The 21,850-nt window shown below is 40.2% G+C and overlaps 1 protein-coding gene across 7 annotated transcripts in view; it reads right to left on the bottom strand.

Annotated features, from left to right (window-relative positions):
- LOC310672963 (rho GTPase-activating protein 7-like) overlaps positions 1 to 21,850 on the bottom strand; it is an 88,298-nt gene that overhangs the window by 10,868 nt on the left and 55,580 nt on the right. For 3 of the 7 annotated variants that reach the window (XM_083430724.1, XM_083430721.1, XM_083430722.1), the window contains exons 2-7: positions 7,934 to 8,005; positions 6,544 to 6,625; positions 4,588 to 4,651; positions 2,298 to 3,649; positions 1,803 to 1,973; positions 485 to 644 (exon numbers count right to left, since the gene is read on the bottom strand). In XM_083430724.1, the coding sequence (XP_083286850.1) occupies positions 485 to 644; positions 1,803 to 1,973; positions 2,298 to 3,649; positions 4,588 to 4,651; positions 6,544 to 6,625; positions 7,934 to 7,943 (1,839 nt within the window). In that variant the 5' untranslated portion in view covers positions 7,944 to 8,005. Of the gene's footprint in view, positions 1 to 484; positions 645 to 1,802; positions 1,974 to 2,297; positions 3,650 to 4,587; positions 4,652 to 6,543; positions 6,626 to 7,933; positions 8,006 to 11,514; positions 11,658 to 14,556; positions 14,737 to 15,113; positions 15,445 to 21,850 lie in introns of those variants that run through there. The other 4 variants (XM_083430725.1, XM_083430719.1, XM_083430720.1 and 1 more) reach the window with 4 other exon arrangements.

The raw sequence follows: 21,850 nt of genomic DNA, 5'->3' as shown, positions 1-21,850 counted from the left end.
GATGAAAATGTCTGCCTCAGCAGTCCCAAAGTTACTCTGCCCCAACCCCTTGCCTTGTATCCCTTTTTTTGTTTTTTTGTTTTTCTTTCCAGCACATAAGCATTTTAGAACAGTAAACTCAGGAATTCCCCAACCCCACCAAAATAAGGAATTTGCAGCTATACCAAGCCAAACACATCAAATGTTATTGGCATATGTGTGTAGGTACACAAAATAAGAATAAGAGGCTCTAATAAAGAGAGGGTTGAGAGCCGGCCAGGGCTATGAAAAATTATTCATAAATTCAGCATAAGAAATTGTTGCAAGTATGGAGATAATGAGTGTTTTGTGAGTAAAATAAAGCTTTACCCCATTTAAAGAAACTGCTTAAGTTTTGAAGGGGTGGAAGAACCATCACGAGGGGAAATATTATAAGACATTTGCTCATATTAGTAACAGAAAGGCTTTTTCCTATTTAATACAGTATAAGCTTTCATACTGATACCTGATCAAGAAAATGTTCCCTTAAGTAGTCCATGGCTTGGAGTATGCTCTTTGGAATAGGATGACTTGTTCTCTGCACATTTAACAGCAGCGGTACTCCAAATACATTTTTGTCCTTATAGTCTGGTGCTTTTGTTTTTCTGATGAACTTTGGAACAGTCCTGAAAATACAGGATTTACTTGTTTATGCAGATTTATGCTCTGAGCTGGGTATGCATATCAGGCAGGTGGGGTAGATACACTGAATTCATTTATAGAATACAAAAAGTATCAGGAGGACACAATTAACAATTCTAACCCTTATTAGTTTGAAAGGAAAGCAATGGAAAAAGAAACATACCATTGGAGCTGCTGCATCTGCCAATGCTAGCCATGTGGCATCCCAATAGAAGTTTTACTTTAGTATTTGTTATGCCAAACAAGATACTGTTCAAATAGGAAATACCAGTTTCTTTAAGCTGACGTACAGCTACTTACTGCATAGCTATCCACCCTCCAGTTTCCTGCTCTTTATCTCCTGCTGCCCTTCTTCTATTGCACTCCTCAGCCAATTTATTCCCCCAAATTTTGCAAACCCCAATATACTTGTTTGTAAGCAAAAACATCAGCATAAGCATACTGAAGATTCCCTAGAGAGTTCTACCTGGTTAGCCAGAGAAACAGGAACACTATGATGAGAGAATTACATACAGGCAACTTCCTACAGATGCCTTGAGGACCAGAATACATTTTGTAAAATTTATGCCACTGAGTTTTGATTGCTAATGCAATCAGAGGTTATAAGAAGGAGAGAAGCATTTGGGCACACCTCCATCATACATGCATACAGTTCTGAGACCAGCTGAGACCATCAGAAGGAGAAGGAGAATTACTGCCCATTACACAAGACAGAAAGTCAAGACAAGTCTAATCATTACCTGAAAGGAAGTGCTGCTAAAAGTCTAAAACATTTCTGCAATTACAGCAGAAGTTTCACAGACTTGAGGAACTGAACCATCTAGAGCATGAAATGAAGTGGGCGGGGGGAAGGGGAGGAGGTATACAGCTTGAGAACGGCTCTGGTTGGTGGATAGGTTCAGCAGTAAGGGTCACAGATGGGATAAGTAAAAGGGAAATCATTGGTGTCCTGTATTAGAAGCATTGCAAGTGGACTGGTACTGTAAATCAATTGAAAGCACCATGTTCCTGCTTATGTATATGGAGCTGATTGTCTTTTGTAAGTTTCCTTTGGAGGGATTTGCTCTGAAAATCAGCATATAGGGTCAGGCTCAATTTCCAATTCAAGACTTTAGAAACACTTCGACTTCATTCTAACTTACCAGTTCCATCCTTGCTTGCTGGAAGGAGAGTATTTGTCCATTAAAGTAGTCAATTTTAACAAAGCAAGCTTCTGCAATCGATTTAGGTGGGCAGCTGACTGGCAGTCAATTTGCTGAGAAAGACTTTCCAAATTTGTGCCTTCCTCAGTAGACCATTGTCTCCTCACATGTCTAAAGGGGGAAAAAACACATTTGTTTCAGTGCTCTTCAATATTACTATTGTCCATACCCCCTCTCTCTCTAAACCTGCACACCCACAGAAAATCACTATGAATTTCAAAATATCTTGTGAAAGTACTTTAGTGACCAAGTTCTGCGGTGTTCAGGCATCAAAACCTCAAGTTATTCAGCCAGATTATCTTCACTATTAAATCATTACTTCAGCTTAAGCTTATGCTACACTGCTTTAAGCCCAACTGATTAACCCCTTACAATGACAACCCCAGCCAAATTTCATTTTTAATTCTTTGCCACTTCAACCAGTATATAGCTGACCTGATAGAATGTGCCAATGTCCGTCTCATCCTCGATTCTGTTACATATGCCAGTTCTGTGAGGCCACCTTCATTGCAGTTCCCTTCACTGTCAGTAACTGACAATTCTGGCAATTTCCCTTCTGAACGCTTTTCAGTCTCAAGACGGATCTCTTTAGGGGATGATGGGCACGGAGAGATGGACTGGTTGGAAGGACTGGCAGAGTCAGAGTCCCCATCATCAGAGAATTTCTCTGTCCACTGACTGACCAACTTCCTGAGTCCATTGACATGCTCCATAACACTGTCTAGCTCTGTAAAAACATCATCATCACCAACCTCTGGTGTATCCATTTTGTTTAGATGATTGCCTGGCACATTGTCATATATGCTCAGTCTGTTATCCATCAATGAAAGGGAGCCAGGTGGCGTTTCAGGCTCCGGAGAACCCATTTGAACCCTGTTCCTCCTACACCCATGAAAACTCCCAGTTCTCCAGTTCACAGAAGTGTTGTCCATTGGAGACAAGAGGCTGTATGTAAGGGCTTTGGGGAAAGTCCCAGGTTTATGGCCTTGTGGTACTTGAAACACTTTGTTCTTGTGCAAATGTATCTCGTTATGCTCCGAAAGATAATTCCACAAGGAAAACTTGCTGGAATCAAATTCTTCTCCATACATTCCTTCTCTTTTACTGTGTCTCCTCATTTTGATAATGGGGCTCGGCGTGCTCACAGTGCTGCTGTTTTCAGATTGGCTGCTGCTGCTGCAGGTCTGCGAGGAATAAGACTGCTGCATCGGCTGACTCTCAGACACGTCAGAAATACTTACGCAATTGAAATTTTTCAGCTTTTCTTCATTTAGTCCCTCTATAAGAATAGGCTCGCTAATAATGGGCTTGGCCTTTGAATGTGCTTCTCTCTTCAAACTGCTGCTTCGCAGGCGCAGCTTCTCCATTCTCTTTAAGAAACTCCTTCCCTTTCTCTGCAATGGCTTATCCAAGAGCTTGTCCTCACTAATTATGTTCAAGGTTTCACCAGGTGAAGAAGAGCAACTGAAGGTAGAGTCAGGAGATGCCAATATATTTGAGGAGCATGTTGAAGAACTCCTGCTCATCTCAACCTCCTCAAACGTCTTTGGAAAGCTGATTAAATCACTATCCCCACTACTAGAACTGTGAACTGAAGACTCGTCATTTCGCTCCCCTTGATCAGAAAAGGCTATATCCCCGCTGCCAGAGCATTTAAGTCTGAGACCGTCAAAGGCTGGTGTACCAGAACCTTCCGAGCATTCTAACCGAGACCATCTCCGACTACATTTCTCATAAGTCCATTTGGTGCTTATTGCACAAGGTTCATCCTCTTCAGATTCATCACTCTTAAGACAAGAAAAGAGGTTAAAAAAAGATGAGACATGTGATCAAAATTTTGATTTAATATTCATTCTTACATTTTACTACAATGCATTATGGTTCAGTCCCTGCCTGCTATTGCCAGCTCTCCCACACACCAAGAAAGCCACTCCAAAAATGCAGAGAACTCTTCTGACTCCAGACACATATTCCATGGGTAAAAGAAGTGTGACACCTACCCTACATATGGGAATACTATGCCTAGACTCATGGATCTCATCTTTGAATCCAAGATACTTAAGCAAGTCCAATTGATTCCAGTAAGATATACTTATGAATGGTGGATTTTAGGCCTGCAATATTTTACATGTGTGAGAGAATGCTTTTCAAAGCATTCAGTGCTTTTCAAAGTACTCAACCTAATATTGTCAGCCTAAAGCTTGCCTTGAAAATGCAAAGGATTGCAGCCAAGACATCATGTAATGTAAAAGGATGCTTTGGTCAATCAGCTGCACTTATGCTCAACATTTTAGTGCTGCAATGGTTCAATCTAAAGTGATTTTTAAACCACTTAAGAACTATTTCTGCTTAATGCTAGCTTAGGTGAGTTGTTTTGCTTTTTTTTAACTTTGCATCTGCTTCTAGTTATCTTACTAAAACTCTAAAATCAAAGTGGGCAATTCAGAGCTCAGCTTCAGGGTTGGGTTCTCACATTATTCCATTGGCATGGCTTCCTGGTGAGAATTGAGAATGGTTCAAACATATTTGTAACTGAGGAAGAACTTCAGCACAACAAAACTCACAAACAGTTCCCAGTCATAAATAACTGGTGCTTGCTGATTATTAAACAGAAATTGTAAAAAAATTAAATCTCTCTGTGGTTTATAGTCTTCTATGTCAACACCTTTGAATTTATATTGAGAAGTTTCTTTTATAAAAACAATTGCATAATTTGGAAACGTACCCTCTTTCTTTGCCGACTTATTTCCACCTTCATTGCTGTGCACTTGTTCAGTGTATTCAAACGTCTGGAAGGGGGGGGCGACACATTAAGACGTTTAACCTGAGGTTACTTATAATCTTGTACTAAATGGCTCTCAATCCACTAAAGTTCTTAAAGGAAATTAACATGTAATTTCATTAAGCCATCTTCATTTTGCTCCACTATTCCACTAATAATAGTTGGCTATCACCTCATAATGTGGGAAGCTAATCCATACTCAGAGTAGACCCACTGAAATCAATGCATCTAATATACTTAAGGCCACTGATTTTAGTAGGTCTACATTGAGTATAACTAATATTGGACAAAACCCTACAATTCCCTATCAATGCTCTTAAACACATACAAATGGAAACAGGTATAAAATCATGCCTCGGTAACACAAAAATGGTCAGAATGTCAACAGTGATAAAAGTGCATGAGAACCTTCTTGAGATGCAGGTAGAAAACGTTAAAGAATGGTAAACAAGTCCCTCTTTCAGAAAGTAATGGCTAAAAAAGTTAATGTGGGCAACATCATTTATTCCATGCTGAATTCAAGGTAGCACATATAAGCAAACTATTAATATATACATATTGCCTGGTATAATATAAAATTCCTGATGTGCTTTTGTTCTATGCAGTGAATAAACGGAAGCCCAAAAAATAAAAATACAGGGGTCCGTGTCATTTCTAAGAAAGTTTTATTTTTCTGTAACTCATAAATCTCAAATTCTTGCAGTCCAATTACGAACATCTGGCACCTTATCTTTCCACTTTTGCACAAGTTGATAAAAGCCTCAACAATAGATCAATGAATTAAAATTTGCCAGTTCAGACCTGACTCTATGAAGAGAGACTTGTTCTTTTTATCTTGAGAAGCTATTTAAAAGGGAGGCCCAAATTGTGTTAGTGTGGGTTACATGAAGCCTTTAAGCAATCTGTTGAGAAATTAAGCAGCTTTTAAAAAGATTGTTGTGCAATTTGTTTGCAATTAAGCAATTACTCCGGTACTCCCCTGGAGTGGGTAAGAGTCATATATTTAGCAAAGCTACTGTTGCCTTAAAAAAAGAAAAAGAAATTATAAAGTGCACCTATATTACTACAGCTGCTTTGGCAAAATGTCAGCATCACTTTTGTGCCTGCAGCATCTTACCAAAGCTCTTTCTGAGAATAATTCCAGGGTTCATAATTTTGCAAATGTTGCTACTTTTATTCACTGTAGTTTAGGTCAGATTATTCCTAAACATGAGGCACCCTGAAAAGTTAGAATTCAGGGGGAGAGGGATCTTCCTTAGTGTAGGTAAAATAAAGGAAGTCAGTAGATAAGGGATGTGAGGTTGAGTCAGTGTTGGTCCATTGCAATATAACATATAAAATAGCGTTCTAAAATAACCTACTAACTTTCTCAGAAAGCCAACAATCCAAAAACATAAGTAGCTTTAGTCACAAAACAAAAACATTCTTCTTTCCCCATGCTAATTAAGCCATCTATGGCCTTTTACACTGTGGAGAGCTATTGTTTCTATTTGTTACTATGTAATGCATTTTTGTGTATTTATATTGTAAACTGCCTTGTGATGAAAAATAGTATACAATAATAATTGTTACTTCAGTTCATACAAGATACAAGACTATTCCTATGCAGTCTAGAGGATAATGCATGAGCAAACCCAGGTTGATTTGGAGGCAATCAACAGCATGCCAGCAACACTGTATTGTGTGGAATAGTCCTAGCTTTCAAAAGAAAAAGCCCTTCGAAGACTTGTACAGCCATATAGCAGTTCTTACTAGTTACAAATATTCTAATAATTATATAGTAATGTGCCTGTCTTCAGACATCCCAACAGGAAACTAGTAAGATACACCAATTGACTTAGTTAAAGCCTCAGGTTGTCAATCTAAAGACACATCTATTTAATTCAGAGCAAAGTTTACCTGTATAGGGATTCTATTGCATCTTGGTCTAAAAACTCATGATCTTTTCTGACAGTTTTGATGTCAATAGGAAACTGCATATCTGCAAAACAGAGTTAACAATGGTAAATGATTTATTTATTTTTTTGAGAGGGGGATTAATTTCACAATTTCTCAAATCAGCTCAAAAACAAACTCCCCACTTCTGTAAATCAAGAAAATCCTTAATAAAAATACAAAACAACAACAACAAACCAACTCCCCAAGTAGTGGTTTTTTTATAGTGACAGCTGCCAGTCTCAAAATGGTCTCAATCTCTGCAAGGAATAAAGCATAGATTTATAAATGAACACACCATCAGCTTGCCAGCTGATAGGATTCATTTTTAATCAAAAAAGGTTCAAAATCTTCTATGAAGGAAATAAACACTGGCCTAGCAAACTATGGCTTACCAAGACAGCAGAAATGGAGTAGCTCCCAGAGAAGACCTTGCACACACTTTGTGCCTACCTTGCCCTTTCAGCTAGACATGGCTGTTAAGACAGGAAGCAACCTCAGCTGCAGCTTGTAGTTAAGGAGGAGAGAGCTTAACCACACGCCTGGATTCAGACAACATGCTAAGACAACACTGAGCTAAAGTGACCAGAGAGGTGCAAAGTAGGTGCAATCTCCTCCCCAGCATTCATGCTAATCTGTGATTTTGCTTAGTGTTACCTACAAACATAGCCACTGATTATTAGATGCTCAATCTCTATCTCCATTGTTTACTCAGAGATAGGAACAAGCAGATAATGCAAAACAGACTCATAACATTGTCAAGAGTCTATCACTAAGTTCATTGCTAGATCATTTTATATTTTGATTTTTAAAAAATCTCAAAGCATTTCACAACCTACATTAAAAAATCAAATAAAACAGTCCAGAAGAAAAGATTAGAGAAGAAAGTCAAATATAAAATGCACATTTAAAACAGAATAATTAGTAGATAATAAAATGTTTTATGTTCCAATTGCCCACTGCACACAAATAAGCTTGAATAAGCTTGCATTGATAAGAACATAAGACAAGCCTGCTGGATCAAGCCAATGGCCCAGCATCATCTTCTCCCAGAAGCCAACCAGTTTGCTTGTGGGAAGCCTGCAAGTTGGCCATGAGCACAGCAGCCCTTAGCCCACTTGCAGTTCCCAGCAACTGATATTCAGAGGCATAATGCCTCTGACAATGGAGGGTAGAACACAGCCACCATGGCTATGTTGCCACTGATGGCCTTGTCATCCATGAATTTGTTAGATATTTCTCTATAACTGACTGCATTTTGGACCACAAGCGTTTCTGTTTATAAAGGGAAGGAACATATTGCCAATACTTTTCAATTATTCTGCATCTCAGAACGCCATGGGTGAAGTAGTACCTTCAAACATCTGAGCATATTGGGGGAAGCCAGCAGCTTTCAGCCAATCACAGGCTTCTTTGGCCTCAATTTCTGCAATTACAAAAACAAAACAAAAACACAAATTAAGTTTTGTTTTCCAACACTGAGCAAAAAACAACCCATTGTTAAGTTATGCTACTAGCTTTAAAGCAAGTGAGCAAGTTTTCTTTCCTCCCTACCTTTTAATATATTACAGGCAATCCTTGTTTTGTGTTCCAGATCCCCATGTGTGTCAGTAGAGTGCATGAGTCTGCTCTGCCCCTTTCATGCTGTTTTTATGACATTTTGGAGCTACTTCTGGGTTTGGCATACATCATTTGGACTCGCCTAAACCAGGGGTTGCCTGTACTCTTCATACTCATTCTGAGTATCCAAGCATACAACAGATGCTTTTGACATGCAGTTGCATCTAAGCTGGTGGAATTGAGTATAACAGCTTTACTTACTCGGTGCCCCTAGTGATTTTCCTGCTCAGATGCATCTTTTGTATAGTCAGAATAATACTTTTGTCTAAACACTGAGAAATTATTTGTGAGGCCACTTTCTGCATTTGAGAAATGATGATGGTTTGAAAACAAGGCTAATGCCTCCAGTGTGCCGAGAAATGCTTGTTGCTTTAGAGTGTACAACTAGGCGCTCTGGTGGCTTGGAAGGTGTTCTGTGGTGCTTTGAGGAAACAACCATGCTCCATATGGCCCACCTATTTCCTAAAGTATTTTACTATTTGTTTTACAGCTCACTATCTATAACACCTGGCATCTAGTTCACAAAAACAGATGTCAGGAACTAAAAACTAATGACTTATTTTGTGGCAATTAATAAAAATCCTGTGGCTAACAGTATAACATTCCCACAGGAAAAAGGAAAAACACAACTTTGCAGAACTACAGAACATTCACCAGATGCCTTAAAAATGTAAACATATTTAATATACTTCTGGAACAGCATAAGCCATCAGTCTCCAAAGTGAACCAATATTGCAAGTTACTGTGTCTCCTGTTAAGGAAGACCCCAGGCTGCTCTCTCCTCTAGTCCAGTTCATGTTACAGCCCTCATATGGCCACCCAAGGCCTTCTGACTGCTGACTGAAAAGGATCCCTACACACACACACACACACACACACACACACCAGCTGGCAAAGCTTTCCTGATGGAATGCATTATTGTTAATTTATAGTGTAAAGGTAAAGGGACCCCTGACCATTAGGTCCAGTCGTGCCCGATTCTGGGGTTGCGGCGCTCATCTCGCTTTATTGGCCGAGGGAGCTGGCGTACAGCTTCCGGGTCATGTGGCCAGCATGACTAAGCCGCTTCTAGCGAACCAGAGCAGCGCACGGAAACGCCATTTACCTTCCCGCCAGAGCAGTACCTATTTATCTACTTGGTTTGACGTGCTTTCAAACTGCTAGGTTGGCAGGAGCAGGGACCGAGCAACGGAAGCTCACCCCGTTGCGGGGATTCGAACCGCCAACCTTCTGATCAGCAAGTCCTAAGCTCTGTGGTTTAACCCACAGTGCCACCCGTGTCCCAATTTACAGTGTACCTTTCCTCAAAATAATCATCCTCATTAAGTTATCAGCTTATAGAGAAAAGAGTATGAAAAAATATTTCCAGAGTCTCACAAGTTTTGCTTTGTATCTTATTAAACAAATTTTCAGTCTCTCATAATAATAATAATAATAATAATAATGATAATGATGATGATTTTGTCCTAGTTCCACACTGACGATTAACCAACTTTTATTGGTATATGCAATTCCAAAACAATATTATGGAGAACACCTTTCCTTTACAAAAATGATTTTAAGTCTAAGGCAGGTAAACTTTTAAGAAAGATGTGTGGAGTGTAGAAGCAGGAGCTTTACGTGGGACTAGCTAAGTACCAAGTATTCAATGAACAAGCTTCCCTGCTCAAAATTTTGGACTTCCAGCACATCAACATGGGGCTGAAGGCTTGAGACCAGCCACATGGAGCCACACATACTGTTTTCATAAAAATAGATATGTTGACGGTCCTATTTCACATACATGCCACCAATAGAGAGAAAATATGTGGCAAGCCCTAGGTTTTTTTGTGTGAAAAGCTACTTAAAAGAAGCTTGTTTAGCAGGAGACAGATTCAAATTGGGCAACTTCTTTTGTGTAGCTCATTCCCGGGCTGCCTTTTCAAAGAATGCTCCAGTATCAGTCTTTTATTTTCTAGTTTCCATTGAGTGGCATTTGCTAAAGGAAAAAAAGATGACAGGGCTTTAAATATATTTTATGGAACCACTGGCATATAGCGCAAGATTCCAGAGCCAGCTCTGACATGACCCCCTACTCTTTGTATGTAACACATTTCCTGGCTTTCTAAACATTTGAACAGTTGAATGTTTCCACTTCCTGCAGGCCTCATTACTCAAAGATTAAAGAACAAGCAGAAGTTCAAAATGAATTGTTCTTCCTTAATAAAACTATCACTGCTAGATCCTTTTGAGAAATTATACAAACATGTGCTATGAATTCTGGTTAATTTTTCATTCTGAGTGCTATACAGGACAAATTCTTTAAAAAGGATGCTACCAGGTCAGATCAGTCTGTGCCTGAGAAAACAGGAAGAATGTGCTATTAATTTTCTTCTGTGCTGAGGCAAAGATACCAAATCTTCCTTAAGCAACATTTACAACTAGCACTGAAGAAAATTAAGCCAGCTTCCCCTTAGGTATGAAGCAAACTAATGCAAAACTGATTAACATAATCTAGCATGCTTCCATTCCAGTTATTTCAATAGCATATCCACTTCTAATTGCATGCATCATTGTGATTACTGTGAAAATACATTAAACACACAAGCAGAAAGTAATCACGTAGCAGCCAGAAGAATGAAAATCAAACTTTATTTTATAGAAATGCAAGTAGGAATAATGCCTGTCCTTTACCATTGTCTAACATATTTGAGCATTGGTTACTTTTGATACTTGTGCTTTGTTACAATGCTTTATTATTGAAAACTTTTTTAAAAATAAAAAAATAAAAACTAATAGTCCAAGTATTTCATTTTAACAATCTAAACTGGTACTTACTTCTAAAAGACCCTTGTTTAAAGCTAGAGAATATAAAAATGTCTAGTTGACAGTAAACATATATACGAACACTAAGTAATTCATTTTTAACTATCTTTGGTGGTTAGAGAAGGAAATGTCATTCTACTGACATCTGATTTAAGTTCAGCACCTGGCCACCTCTTTCAGCTTTATATCTTATACACAGTTTTTAAGCTTAGATGCTAATGAGAACCAATTATATGCATAAACTACGTTTGAATTTCACAACAATCATAGCCGATGCACAACCACCATTTCCAGCTTCCCATGTCGTGGGGTAGTGGAGACCTGAAAGAGCTGAGTAAATCACAAACATTTAGTTCCATATTAAGATTTCAAAATGCCCATACATGTCTCAAAAGCAGAATGTTTCTCTTCCACTGTTCTTTGTTGCTTTATATCTTGATTATTGCATTCACATGAAAATGATACTGGATTATCAATTGAATGTTAATTCCAATCGAAAGTACAGTATACCATTAGCTTGTGGTATTTCTATGCCCCTCTGTATCTGTTGTGCATAAAAACTGTTAACACAATATGCAAGCAAAAGGGTTTGGCTCCAAAGTTTGCTGGCACTGGTAGCAGCATCACCTGGTGAAGTTCTGCTCAGGATGCCCCTGCCAGGAGAAAACAGTGACGGTAGTATTTTCAATGAATCCCACTTCCTTCTATAACCCCCAGTGCCACCTCTCATGCTACTGCATAGAATAACCCAACCCCTACAGAGCATATTTTCAGTGGGGCATAAGGGCTGTAAAGGGTGGGGGAAATAAACAAATGTTGTTTCACTCCCCATTCCATCAGCAGGATTCTTCTACTAGATCACAAGCCTTTCTATTCATGGAAGGCAAAGTCTAGATCTAGCTAATTTAAAATACAATTACAATAAAAATACAAACACTCCACAGATCATGGCAAATTAGACAGTCATGACCTCAAAACCTTAAAAAGGTCCTAAACTACCCATTAAAAGCTTGGGAAATAAATGTTTTTGCCTAGTGCCAAAATAAATACAAAGCGGGCCTCAGAGAAGCCTCACTGGGGATAGCATTTCGCAACCAGGGTGGTCACAGAGAAGGCCCTTCTGACTCATAGTCACTTACGGGACCTCACTTGGCAGTGACACTTGGAGAAGGTTACTAATAGTCACCTCAAGGTCCAGGAAGTGACATATGGGAAGTAACCTGGCTAAAAGCAATAACCAAAGGTAGAAGTCCAATCCCAGTTAACAACCTTGCAGCCCTATTTTGGACTAACTGAATCTCCCAGAGAGTTTTACAGGTAGCTGCATGTACAACACCACATTTCAATAATCTAAACATTTTATATAGAACTGGCACTATAATCCTATGTTTTACCATTGGAACAAGACTCCCAGCTTTGAAAAAAAATACATTATGATAGTTTTGCTCCCATTGCTACTTATACCAATACTTGTAGGTTTTCACTTTTGCATACTAATGTCATTGTGCAACAAAACAAAAAGCCTAACACAATTAAAAACAAAACAAAACAAAACATTGTGTTTGCTAGTTCTGAAGAATAAAAAGCAAACTGCCCCAGAACTAAACTAATATTTTTGCCTCCTACACCTCCTGTTCTTGGAAACTTAACTCTATTGTTCTTCCTCCAACGCCCTCCATCTGCTCCAGAACCAGTCAATATGCATGGGATCTATCTGCCTGACAGCTGCAACAGCCAGATGTCACACACTGAAATGCACATTACCTATAGAACCAGAGTCTATCCCACCAGCAACTGTTCTGACAAGACCCTTTGTGCAGCCTTCTGTTGTATCGTTCTTGTTCTTGGCTGTGTCTGCAGCTGGGGAGTTACCAGTAAAGCAAGGACATGCTGCATATTAATTTTATTAGTCCTTCCAATAAATCACCTATTCCCAAAAATAAATGTTTTCACATACTGTTCTCAGACAGATAAGCTTATTTTATTTTATTGCATATATGTCTCTATGAAAATAATAATAAAGTTGAATGAACCTAAACCAACTATCCTTTGGATGCCACATCATGCCTTAAGGAAGTATTTCTTCATTTAAATCTATGCTCAGACTATCATAGAAAGGTCTGGTTCAAATTTAATGCTAAGTCAAACTAGGACTTAGAAGGGGCAAGTGTGTGGATACTAAGGGAGAAAACTGCTGCCACTCTGCTCCTCCCCTGGCCTTGGATACACAGCAGTGGCCAGGAGGAGTGAAGCAGCAGCAAGTTTCCTCCTGGATAGCCACATACTTGAGCATTTTTGCTGTTCCACAAAAGTGTCAAGAAAAAGGTATGGCTCAAAATCTGGCATACACATGACCATAATGTTAAGAACAAGTCACTTTCCCATCCACCATTGTCATCAGTGGTGTTGGTGAGCTCCAATTCACAAGGTACCTAACTGTATCAGAATAGTAAGGTAAAATTGAAAAGTATTTTGCAAGTACTGCATAACTAAGAAGTCATCTTTTCAGATAGAGCAGTGGTTCCCAATTTGCTAATTACTGAGGACCCCTTATTTTTCAAAAGCCAAGCCACGGACCCTCTACTTTTGAAAATTTTGACAACTATGGTAGCTACTTCTGCAAAGCAATTTTTTAAACAAAACGTTGGGTTGCCCCTAATAAGCAAAAGATTTTAGGTATGCTAAAAAACATATGGCTGAGCGATTATCTGGTTTTCAACATCATGATATATCAGTAGTTAAGCATCATTATATTCTGATGTATCCCAATGTCTGAAATTGGAGATCAGGCATGGGGATGAGGGAAGGAATAGCCACAGGGACTGAATGGGTGGGGGAAGGAGACGGAGTGGTGGCAGTCAGTGACTTGAAATTGCCTGCCCCTGCTCTTCCTCATGCAATGAGTGATGTATTGCTTGGTCAAAATCATTACTGCGGTGTGATTTTGAAACCAATTTTGGCCAATATATTTAAAAAACGCACAGTGCTAAAACATACCATAAAACTTGTGATATTACCATGCAAAAATGACAAAAAAAATAGTTGGGGGAGGCAAGGGATGGGGCCACAGACCCCCTGGGTGTATTCTGCAGACTCCCAGGGGTCCCTGGACCCTTAACTGGGAACCACTGAGATAGAGGGTACCAGAATATATGGTCTAGAATAGGAGGTCTTCTCTTCAGTCTCACCCTCCATGTACAAAATTGCAGGTTGCAGCACTTCATTCTGCTAATATCAAAGGTGCTCACTGGGAACTTGTTAGCATCACTTCTGTCTCTATGGAGTGGGAACATCCCTCATAATATATCAGGCAACTACCTATTGCCTGAGTCACGTTGGTTTTATGAGATAGTTGTGTGAGAGTGAAGATTCAGCTTTAAATCAGTTCCATGGATCCTTTCCCAACTGTCTGGATTGCAAAGAAGAGAACTAACCTTAAATGTTCCACCACTGCTGACCTACATTCTTCAGAGCTGAGTTAGGGCTGCTTAGAAGCCCAACAGTGGCAGATTAGTATTATTATTCTTTCACTTAAGTAGAAAACGCTCTCACTCACTCAAAAGCTTCGCTCCAGGAAAGATAGCTAGCCAGCTTCTGCCAGCTTCCACACGTGACAAAACGGGGCGCAGACGATGGATTTGTTTTACGGCGAGGCGCAATCTCTGCCGGATCACCATGCTCGAATGAGTTCGTATTTCGCAACACTATTAACGGCATACATCTTTCCTAAAACACGTTCTGCAGTCAATGTGCGTTATATTTACTGAAACTAGTATCTTACCCCGCCCCGCTGCAAAAAAGGGGTCGCGTTTGTGTTCAACATGCGCGCAAACAAACCTGTTCGTTCCCCAAACTTCAACCCCTTCAAATAACCCAGCCAACCCCAAGCGAAAAGCCAAGCTCGGCAACTACCCGACCCAGGCACAAAATCCTCCTCGAGTCTGGGAAAACCTCTCGTCCTCCGCGGGCAAAACCCGCAGCCCCTTCCCGAGAAACAACCCCCTCCCTGTTGCGTGGCGCTTGCGGCTCGTCGGTCTCCCCAAACTCCCGCTCTCCGTTTGAAGGCGCCTCGTTCGCCGCCAGAACTTCCCCCAGGCGAAGCCACTTACGCGTGAGGATCATCCCGCCTCGGTCCTGAGCGCTGAGCGAAAACAGAGCAGCTTCAGTCTCCAGCTCACTTCATCGCCGCCGAAGGAAACCAGAGCGGGAGCCGGGAGCGTGACAGAGGCTGTGAAGGGCTCGCCGAAGGCACAAATCCCGCCCCGCCGCTGCGCAAGAGAGACGACGCGCCCGCCGGCACTATAGAGGCGAATGGAGCGAGGCGCTGCTGCCTCCACCCCGGCTCCACCCACCCCGCCAACTTCTCTGGGCGGCCGGCGAAGCGCTGAGGGAAGGAGGCGGCTGCCTCAGCCTCGCAGGCACCTGGCGACTTCCTCTCCTCGAGCGAGGGGCTGGGCTGGGCTGGGCGGACAATAAGTAGGCACGGTCGCTGTTGTGGACGTGACTGACAGCGACGTGCCAGGAGGGCCTGAGGCGCTTATCTATATCAGTGCCTCGAGGTGTGTGAGGAACACCAGGATTTAATTTTATGCATGAAAATACAGGGTGGGGGAAGACATAAGGATGCCCCCTTTCTGTTCCATCTTTGGGCAATAAGCTTCCACAATAGCTTGCTGGATGAAGCCCATGACCCGCCTACTCCAGCATACTCTTCTCAGGGTGGCCAACCTCTTCCCCTTGTCAATGAATAGCTGACTGCCCTGTTCTGTTTTTGAGTTTGGTGGGGGACCCAGCCACTAACACAGGGAGGGAGGTCAGGGCAGCCAGAATGGGCAGCAGGGATACAGAACTCTCAACCACCTCAGCCAGATCAGGGAGGATGGGAGTAGCTTTCCACAACAAAGGGAAACCCAGCCTTATGTTAAGCAACCAGTGCCATTCCTGAATAGAGAAAAGGTGCTGTGCAACCTGAAGCAAAGATTTTGGCATAGTAAATTTGCATCAGCAAGGTAGCCACTGGGTGTGAACTGTGCCACTAGCAACGTCAGCTCCCTGCAACCATACCCATAATAATACATATACCTCCTTCCTGTGTATTGTGTATTTTTAGATTGTGAGCCTGAGGACAGGGACACTCTTAGCACTGATTTAATCACATAGCCCATCCTCTCACCTTGTTGCCTCCAGGTAACAGGGCTGTTGTGCCTTGGAAAGACTTCTGCCTATGACCTTCAGTAGCCAGTTGGGAGGAAGTTCTTTCCCTGTTCTTTTCTGAAAACCTCTAAAGAGTAAGATTCCATGGCCTGTCTTTTAGCTATTGCAGAAATATCCCTAGTTAGCAGCTTGACTAAAATTGCATAAAATGGCATATGTAAGTTTGGAAATTTGTTTCCTTATCGGCACACGAATTGAATTTAGATTAGGAATTTATCAAGTATTGGGTCACCACAGTTCCAGAGCTCTTTTTATTACTCAAGAGAGCCTTTCACTCAATAAGCTTCCTAAAACCAGTTTGTCAGGTCAAGCATTTATTTATCCTATGCTTCAGTTAAGAAACTGAATTCACAAGAACAACAAGAGTCTTATGGCACCTTAAAGGCTAACATGTTGATTATGGACTAATATTTTGTGGCCCAGAGTCTAATTCATCAGAGGCAGAAGGTACATTTCTTAAGGCTGCATATAAAACATGTATTTAAAACACATGACTTTCCTCAAAGAATCCTGGGAACTGTAGTTTACCCCTCACAGATGTACAAGTTCTAACACCTGCAACAAACTACAATTCCCAGGCTTTGGGGGGGGGAGCCATGTGCTTTAAATGTATGGTGTGTGTATGCAGCTTAAGGTTACAAAACCTTCTAATTAAGTAAAATCCAACAGATTAACAAAGAAACATTGATACTTAGGAACAGTCTAGTACAGAAGAAAAAAATGACCACCTGTCATCTATAGGTCCCAGCTAAAACTAGCCAAACATACCATTAAGGACCTGCAGTCTAACCTGGACAATGACACTTCCTTTTCACAAGCTGTAGGTGATAGGTCACTTACAGCCCACTAACCCAAAATAGCTATTTACCAGCAATAAAAGACCACAAAACAAACACACGCAGAGGAACCAGTACCTGCAACAAATCCATATGTCGCCAGGCAACACTATTACAGGACATCATAATGAGAGCCACAACATCACCTGCTTATCTTCCAATGTGATGTATGTCATGTGTTAAGTATCTCCTACTGCATTCTACATAATAAGTAAAAAAAGGCCAGTCCTTATGGAAAAGAATCGATAGGCATAAATGACATCAGAAATGGGAGTATTCAAAAATCAGTAGAAGTTTTCAGTCTTAACACTCTGCTACATGAACAAAGGAATTTCAAAGGAAGGCTCCAATGTAAAATTGCTGAATTCATCAAGGAATTAAATTCTATTCATTTAGATATGACCAGAGACAAATTGCACTTCTTATCTCTGTGCTTATTTTACATACATTCTAGATGTACTCTTCTTAAGTAGGTAGGGCCGAGGAAATTAAATGCAGTTTACACACACACACACACACACACACACAGAAATGGTGAGGTATCTTAACCTCATAGCTAAAGCTCTGGATGACTCTAGTCAAGAGGAAGCACTTTTAAGATTCCACATTTAAAAGTAAGGCTACGGCACAATATTCACTTGCATTGGACTACGTTTCAGTGAAATCAGTGCAACTTACTTCTGCGCAAACATAGTGGATTGTTTAGTTAGTCTTCCACCCAAGTAGTAAGATGGGCATGAAATGACACATGAAAGGAAAATTAAAAACAGAAATAAAAAAATGTGTGTGGGTGGGCGTGTAAACTTGTGGGCATTTATACCACAACACCCACATCTTCAAAGAATCACTGCTTATCTAAAGTTGTAAAAGATACTCTGTGGGTAGTTCAACATAACGTTCAAAACATAAACCCACCCAGCATGCAAGCCGTCCCTATAAGAACACAAGCCAATGTTACACCAAATCTTCCGTCATACAACCCTTTTTTAAGAGTGAGATATTGCCATTATTGCCTGTAAATACCAAACAAACTGCATAATGGTGTATAGCTTTTTAGACAGTTGTTTAGCCACTTAAGCGTAATGGAATTTACTTACAAATTAAATTTCACTTATTTCAGCTTGCCGTTAAGGGCTTGCATGCACTAGCTCTTTGGCAGTTCTCCAAATGATTCTATTTACACCCACTGAAAATTAATTGTCAAAGGCTGTTTTGCATAATGCAATTAGCTTCTATATGATCTCAGCTGTGTTTGAAAAACTTCAACTTCCTGTATCAGTGAGCTGACTTACAAAAATACAGACACAATTCTGGGATATGATCAAGTATCTTATTCTACATTATGTAAGGTTGGTGTGTTATTTTGCACCTATGTTTTGCCAGGAGCTACATGTAGAAAATTGAGGGGTGTGGGGTGTGTGTGTGAAAACCATTATCTGTTCCCAAGAATGTCCTATGCTTAACTCTAATCACAAAAATCCACCTACAGGTCACCCTTTTTCTATTAAAAATATGTTTTTAGAGAAATGTGTGGTTTTCTTATCTGGCTCACCAAGTAAAACCCTCATCGCTTTCACATATTATCTATAATAATCTCACGTTTGCCACTGAATGTGAACTTCAAAGAGTCAGAAAGGCCAGATCCTAAGCAATTGTACCTGTGTGATAGATATGCATATCCTATTCACACTTCATTTAGATGCATTTACATAAAACTCTCTGCAAACAAGACTGCACATTCAGGAAGGGATTGCAACACCTTGGGGTCAAGGGTGGGGACAGGAAGAATCAGACAATCTGCTGGTTCCCAATTACAAAATGGCTGGGAATGAGAAGTAATGTGTTTTCTCAGTGCTGCCTTAACATGCTCAAACATGACAGCCTTTTCATAGGCAGATACAGGAATAAATAACAACACAAAATTTGGGTGGTTTTATAAAAAGAATTGGACAAATTAATGGACAATAAGGCTATGGGTGGGTACTAGCCATTTTGGCTATGTTCTACCCCTCCAAATACCAGTTGCCAGGAAAAGATTGCACTCAGGTCTTCCTGATTGGTTTCCTAAAGGCATCTGGTTGGCTACTGTGAGAAAAGGTTGCTGAGCCTGGTAGGCCTTTGGTCTGATCCAACAAGACACTTCTTATGTACTTAATTAGTGCCTATTATTATTATCATTACATTTTAAATTACTGCTGTTATGCCATTTGTTTTATTTGTATGATCATACTGCAATTTGCAAGATCATACTGTGGAGGTTGTTTTAATTGTAGTTTACTTTGTAATCTGCTTTGAGTGCACTAGTTTCAAAGGAAGCTTATAAATTGTGGGATAAATAAATCAACAAAATGTTCACAGGCCCTCAACAGTTCAAAGAGTGTGATCTCTTAAGAGCATATATGGTATCTCTGTACAGGTCCAAGGCTCTCTCACTTTTAAAAGGAAGATGCCTAAACACAGAGTTAAGGGGTGGGGAAAGAACCACAAAGATTACCAGCATTACTTCAAGTTCCCATTGTGTTGTAATCAGGTGTCCTAATTTAACTGGCTAGCTGGGATTAATAATATATATATTTTTAATGGATTTAGTCTAGACAAAAATAGTTCGTGGTTTCATCAGTAGCAAACTTCAGCATTTAGGATTGCTCAACTGTCAGGATGCATTTCAAGGATTTCCTATCATTCATTGCTGTAAGAGGAGTTGTGGGTGGGTGGGGGATGTTCACAACTAGAATCCAAAAACATATATTCAGATTGGGTTGCCATATTTAAAAAAGTAAAAAGTAAAAACCAGGACACCCTGAAAGTCGTTGAGTTGTTGTTGGGGTTTTTTAAGGAGAAACCACTGAAATTGTTGACTTGACTTGCCTAAAATCAAGGACAAAGCATCACCTTTCGGAAATTCCCCCCGGAAATCAATTCCATCTTTGAAATCACAGTAATTTCTGGGAAGATCCAGACGTATGGCAGCCCGAATTCAGATGATCTCTTACCAGCGGAATTCCTATAAAATTGGGCTGAGGGATGCAGAACTGTTGTGCTGGATGTCACTCGCTTTTATGAAGCATTTTTAATGCTATGCATTTAAGTCTATTTTAAAATGACAGTAGTTGTCCCAAGGGTAGCCAACATGTTGCCTCCAGAGGTTGTGAACTATGGTTCCCAACATCCCAGCCCACTTCTCATGCTGACTGGGGCTGATGGGAGTTGTAGTCTATAGTATTTGGTGAACAGCATGTTGCCTAGCTCCCTTCAGATTTGAGGAAGAGCACAAGTGTGATTTAAGTGTATATTTATACCAAATGTTTATTCTCTTTTAGATTATATTTAATGTAAAGTGGGATTTGTTAAATATATAAACTGTCCCGTAGAGAGATTCCTACCTACCTAAATAGGACTGGCAATGCACCTACCCACACAGATGCTACAAGGTGCAAGTTTTTCAAGTGTTTGCTCACAGCACAGATGGCAAAGCCTCAACAAACAACAGCCCCGTATTTATCTGATCCATTCAGCAACCAGATTAGACTTGCTTCAAGTTTTCCCTTTACTTGCTTTGCTTTCCAAGCCCCATGATTCATATAGCACAATGCTACCTGAAGTTATGCACACCAGAATAGTCTTTAAAAGAACCAGCTATGTCAAAGTGATTAGCCAGTCACAGAAAAGGAGAGCGATAAGGTATTAGCTAAATTGTAATTTCCTTGAGTACAATTTAAAACACACCTCTAGATCATGCTAAGAAAAGGCAGAGGAACATGGGGAAAACTGAAAGGTTATAGTTATTAGTTAAGAGAACTTAATAATTATGAGTTTGCTCATTTCTCAGATATTTGCTAAGCTGACTTGAAATAGAAAACAAAATATGTTAACATTGTAGCTTTCTGTTTGTATAATTGTTTCGTATAAACGACTGGTGTCTCCAAAACTATTTCTCAACTGCTTAGTATTTCAGATTCTGTACGGTTTAGTGACAAAGGTGGGACTAATTTCAACCTAGCTTTTAAACTGCAAATTCTAGTTATTTGCTAAACTGAAGTAATACAGATGTAATCATATACACCTGGGATCTCGAAATGCAGTCTAGTTTAGGGATTCTCCACAATATATGGAGTATCTACGAAATGGAAGCAATCTTGGGGACAAATATACCCTTATTTGGTTATGAATTATCCTGCAAGTCATCTCAAAGCAGCTCACTTTAAACAAAATTCCCAAACTATTTAAAGATTATAAAATAATCTCTTAGGTCCTAAGTAGGGCAGATGGGGACAATCCTAACTGCCAGATATGTTACAGCTGACACAATCAAGCCTGGACTCCACCTCCAGACTATTTTTTTGAAGAAGAATATGCATTCCTTTTCCCAAGCCAGATTTTGGCTTAATGTGTCTTCTCCAAGGGACAAAGCTGGGTTGCCTAGCTTGCTTCATGTCCAATTTAAAAAGAAGATCAGACTAAGGGCTAGGTAGAATTAAAATGCAATTTTATTTTTTATCTATCATGTTTTTATGCTTTTATCCTGACCCTTCTCCCAAAGCAGGCAGGGCCAAACTTGGCCCTCCAGATGTTTTGGGACTACAACTCCCACCATCCCTAGCTAACAAGACCAGTGGTAAGGGATTGTGGGAATAGTAGTTCCAAAATAGCTTGAGGGTCAAGTTTGGAGATGCCTGTCCCAAAGGACCCCAAGGCGGCAAACAAGCAATAAAACAATAAAAGGGCAATTAAAAACATCTTTAAAAACACCCTCAGTGCAGGTGCAGACTGTAAAAAATCCCAATACTGATGCAGCC

Source organism: Podarcis tiliguerta (genome assembly GCF_965153285.1).
Source record: "Podarcis tiliguerta genome assembly, chromosome: 2".
In the NCBI taxonomy this organism is placed as follows: domain Eukaryota; kingdom Metazoa; phylum Chordata; class Lepidosauria; order Squamata; family Lacertidae; genus Podarcis; species Podarcis tiliguerta.
This window is presented reverse-complemented; position numbering and strand designations above follow the sequence as displayed.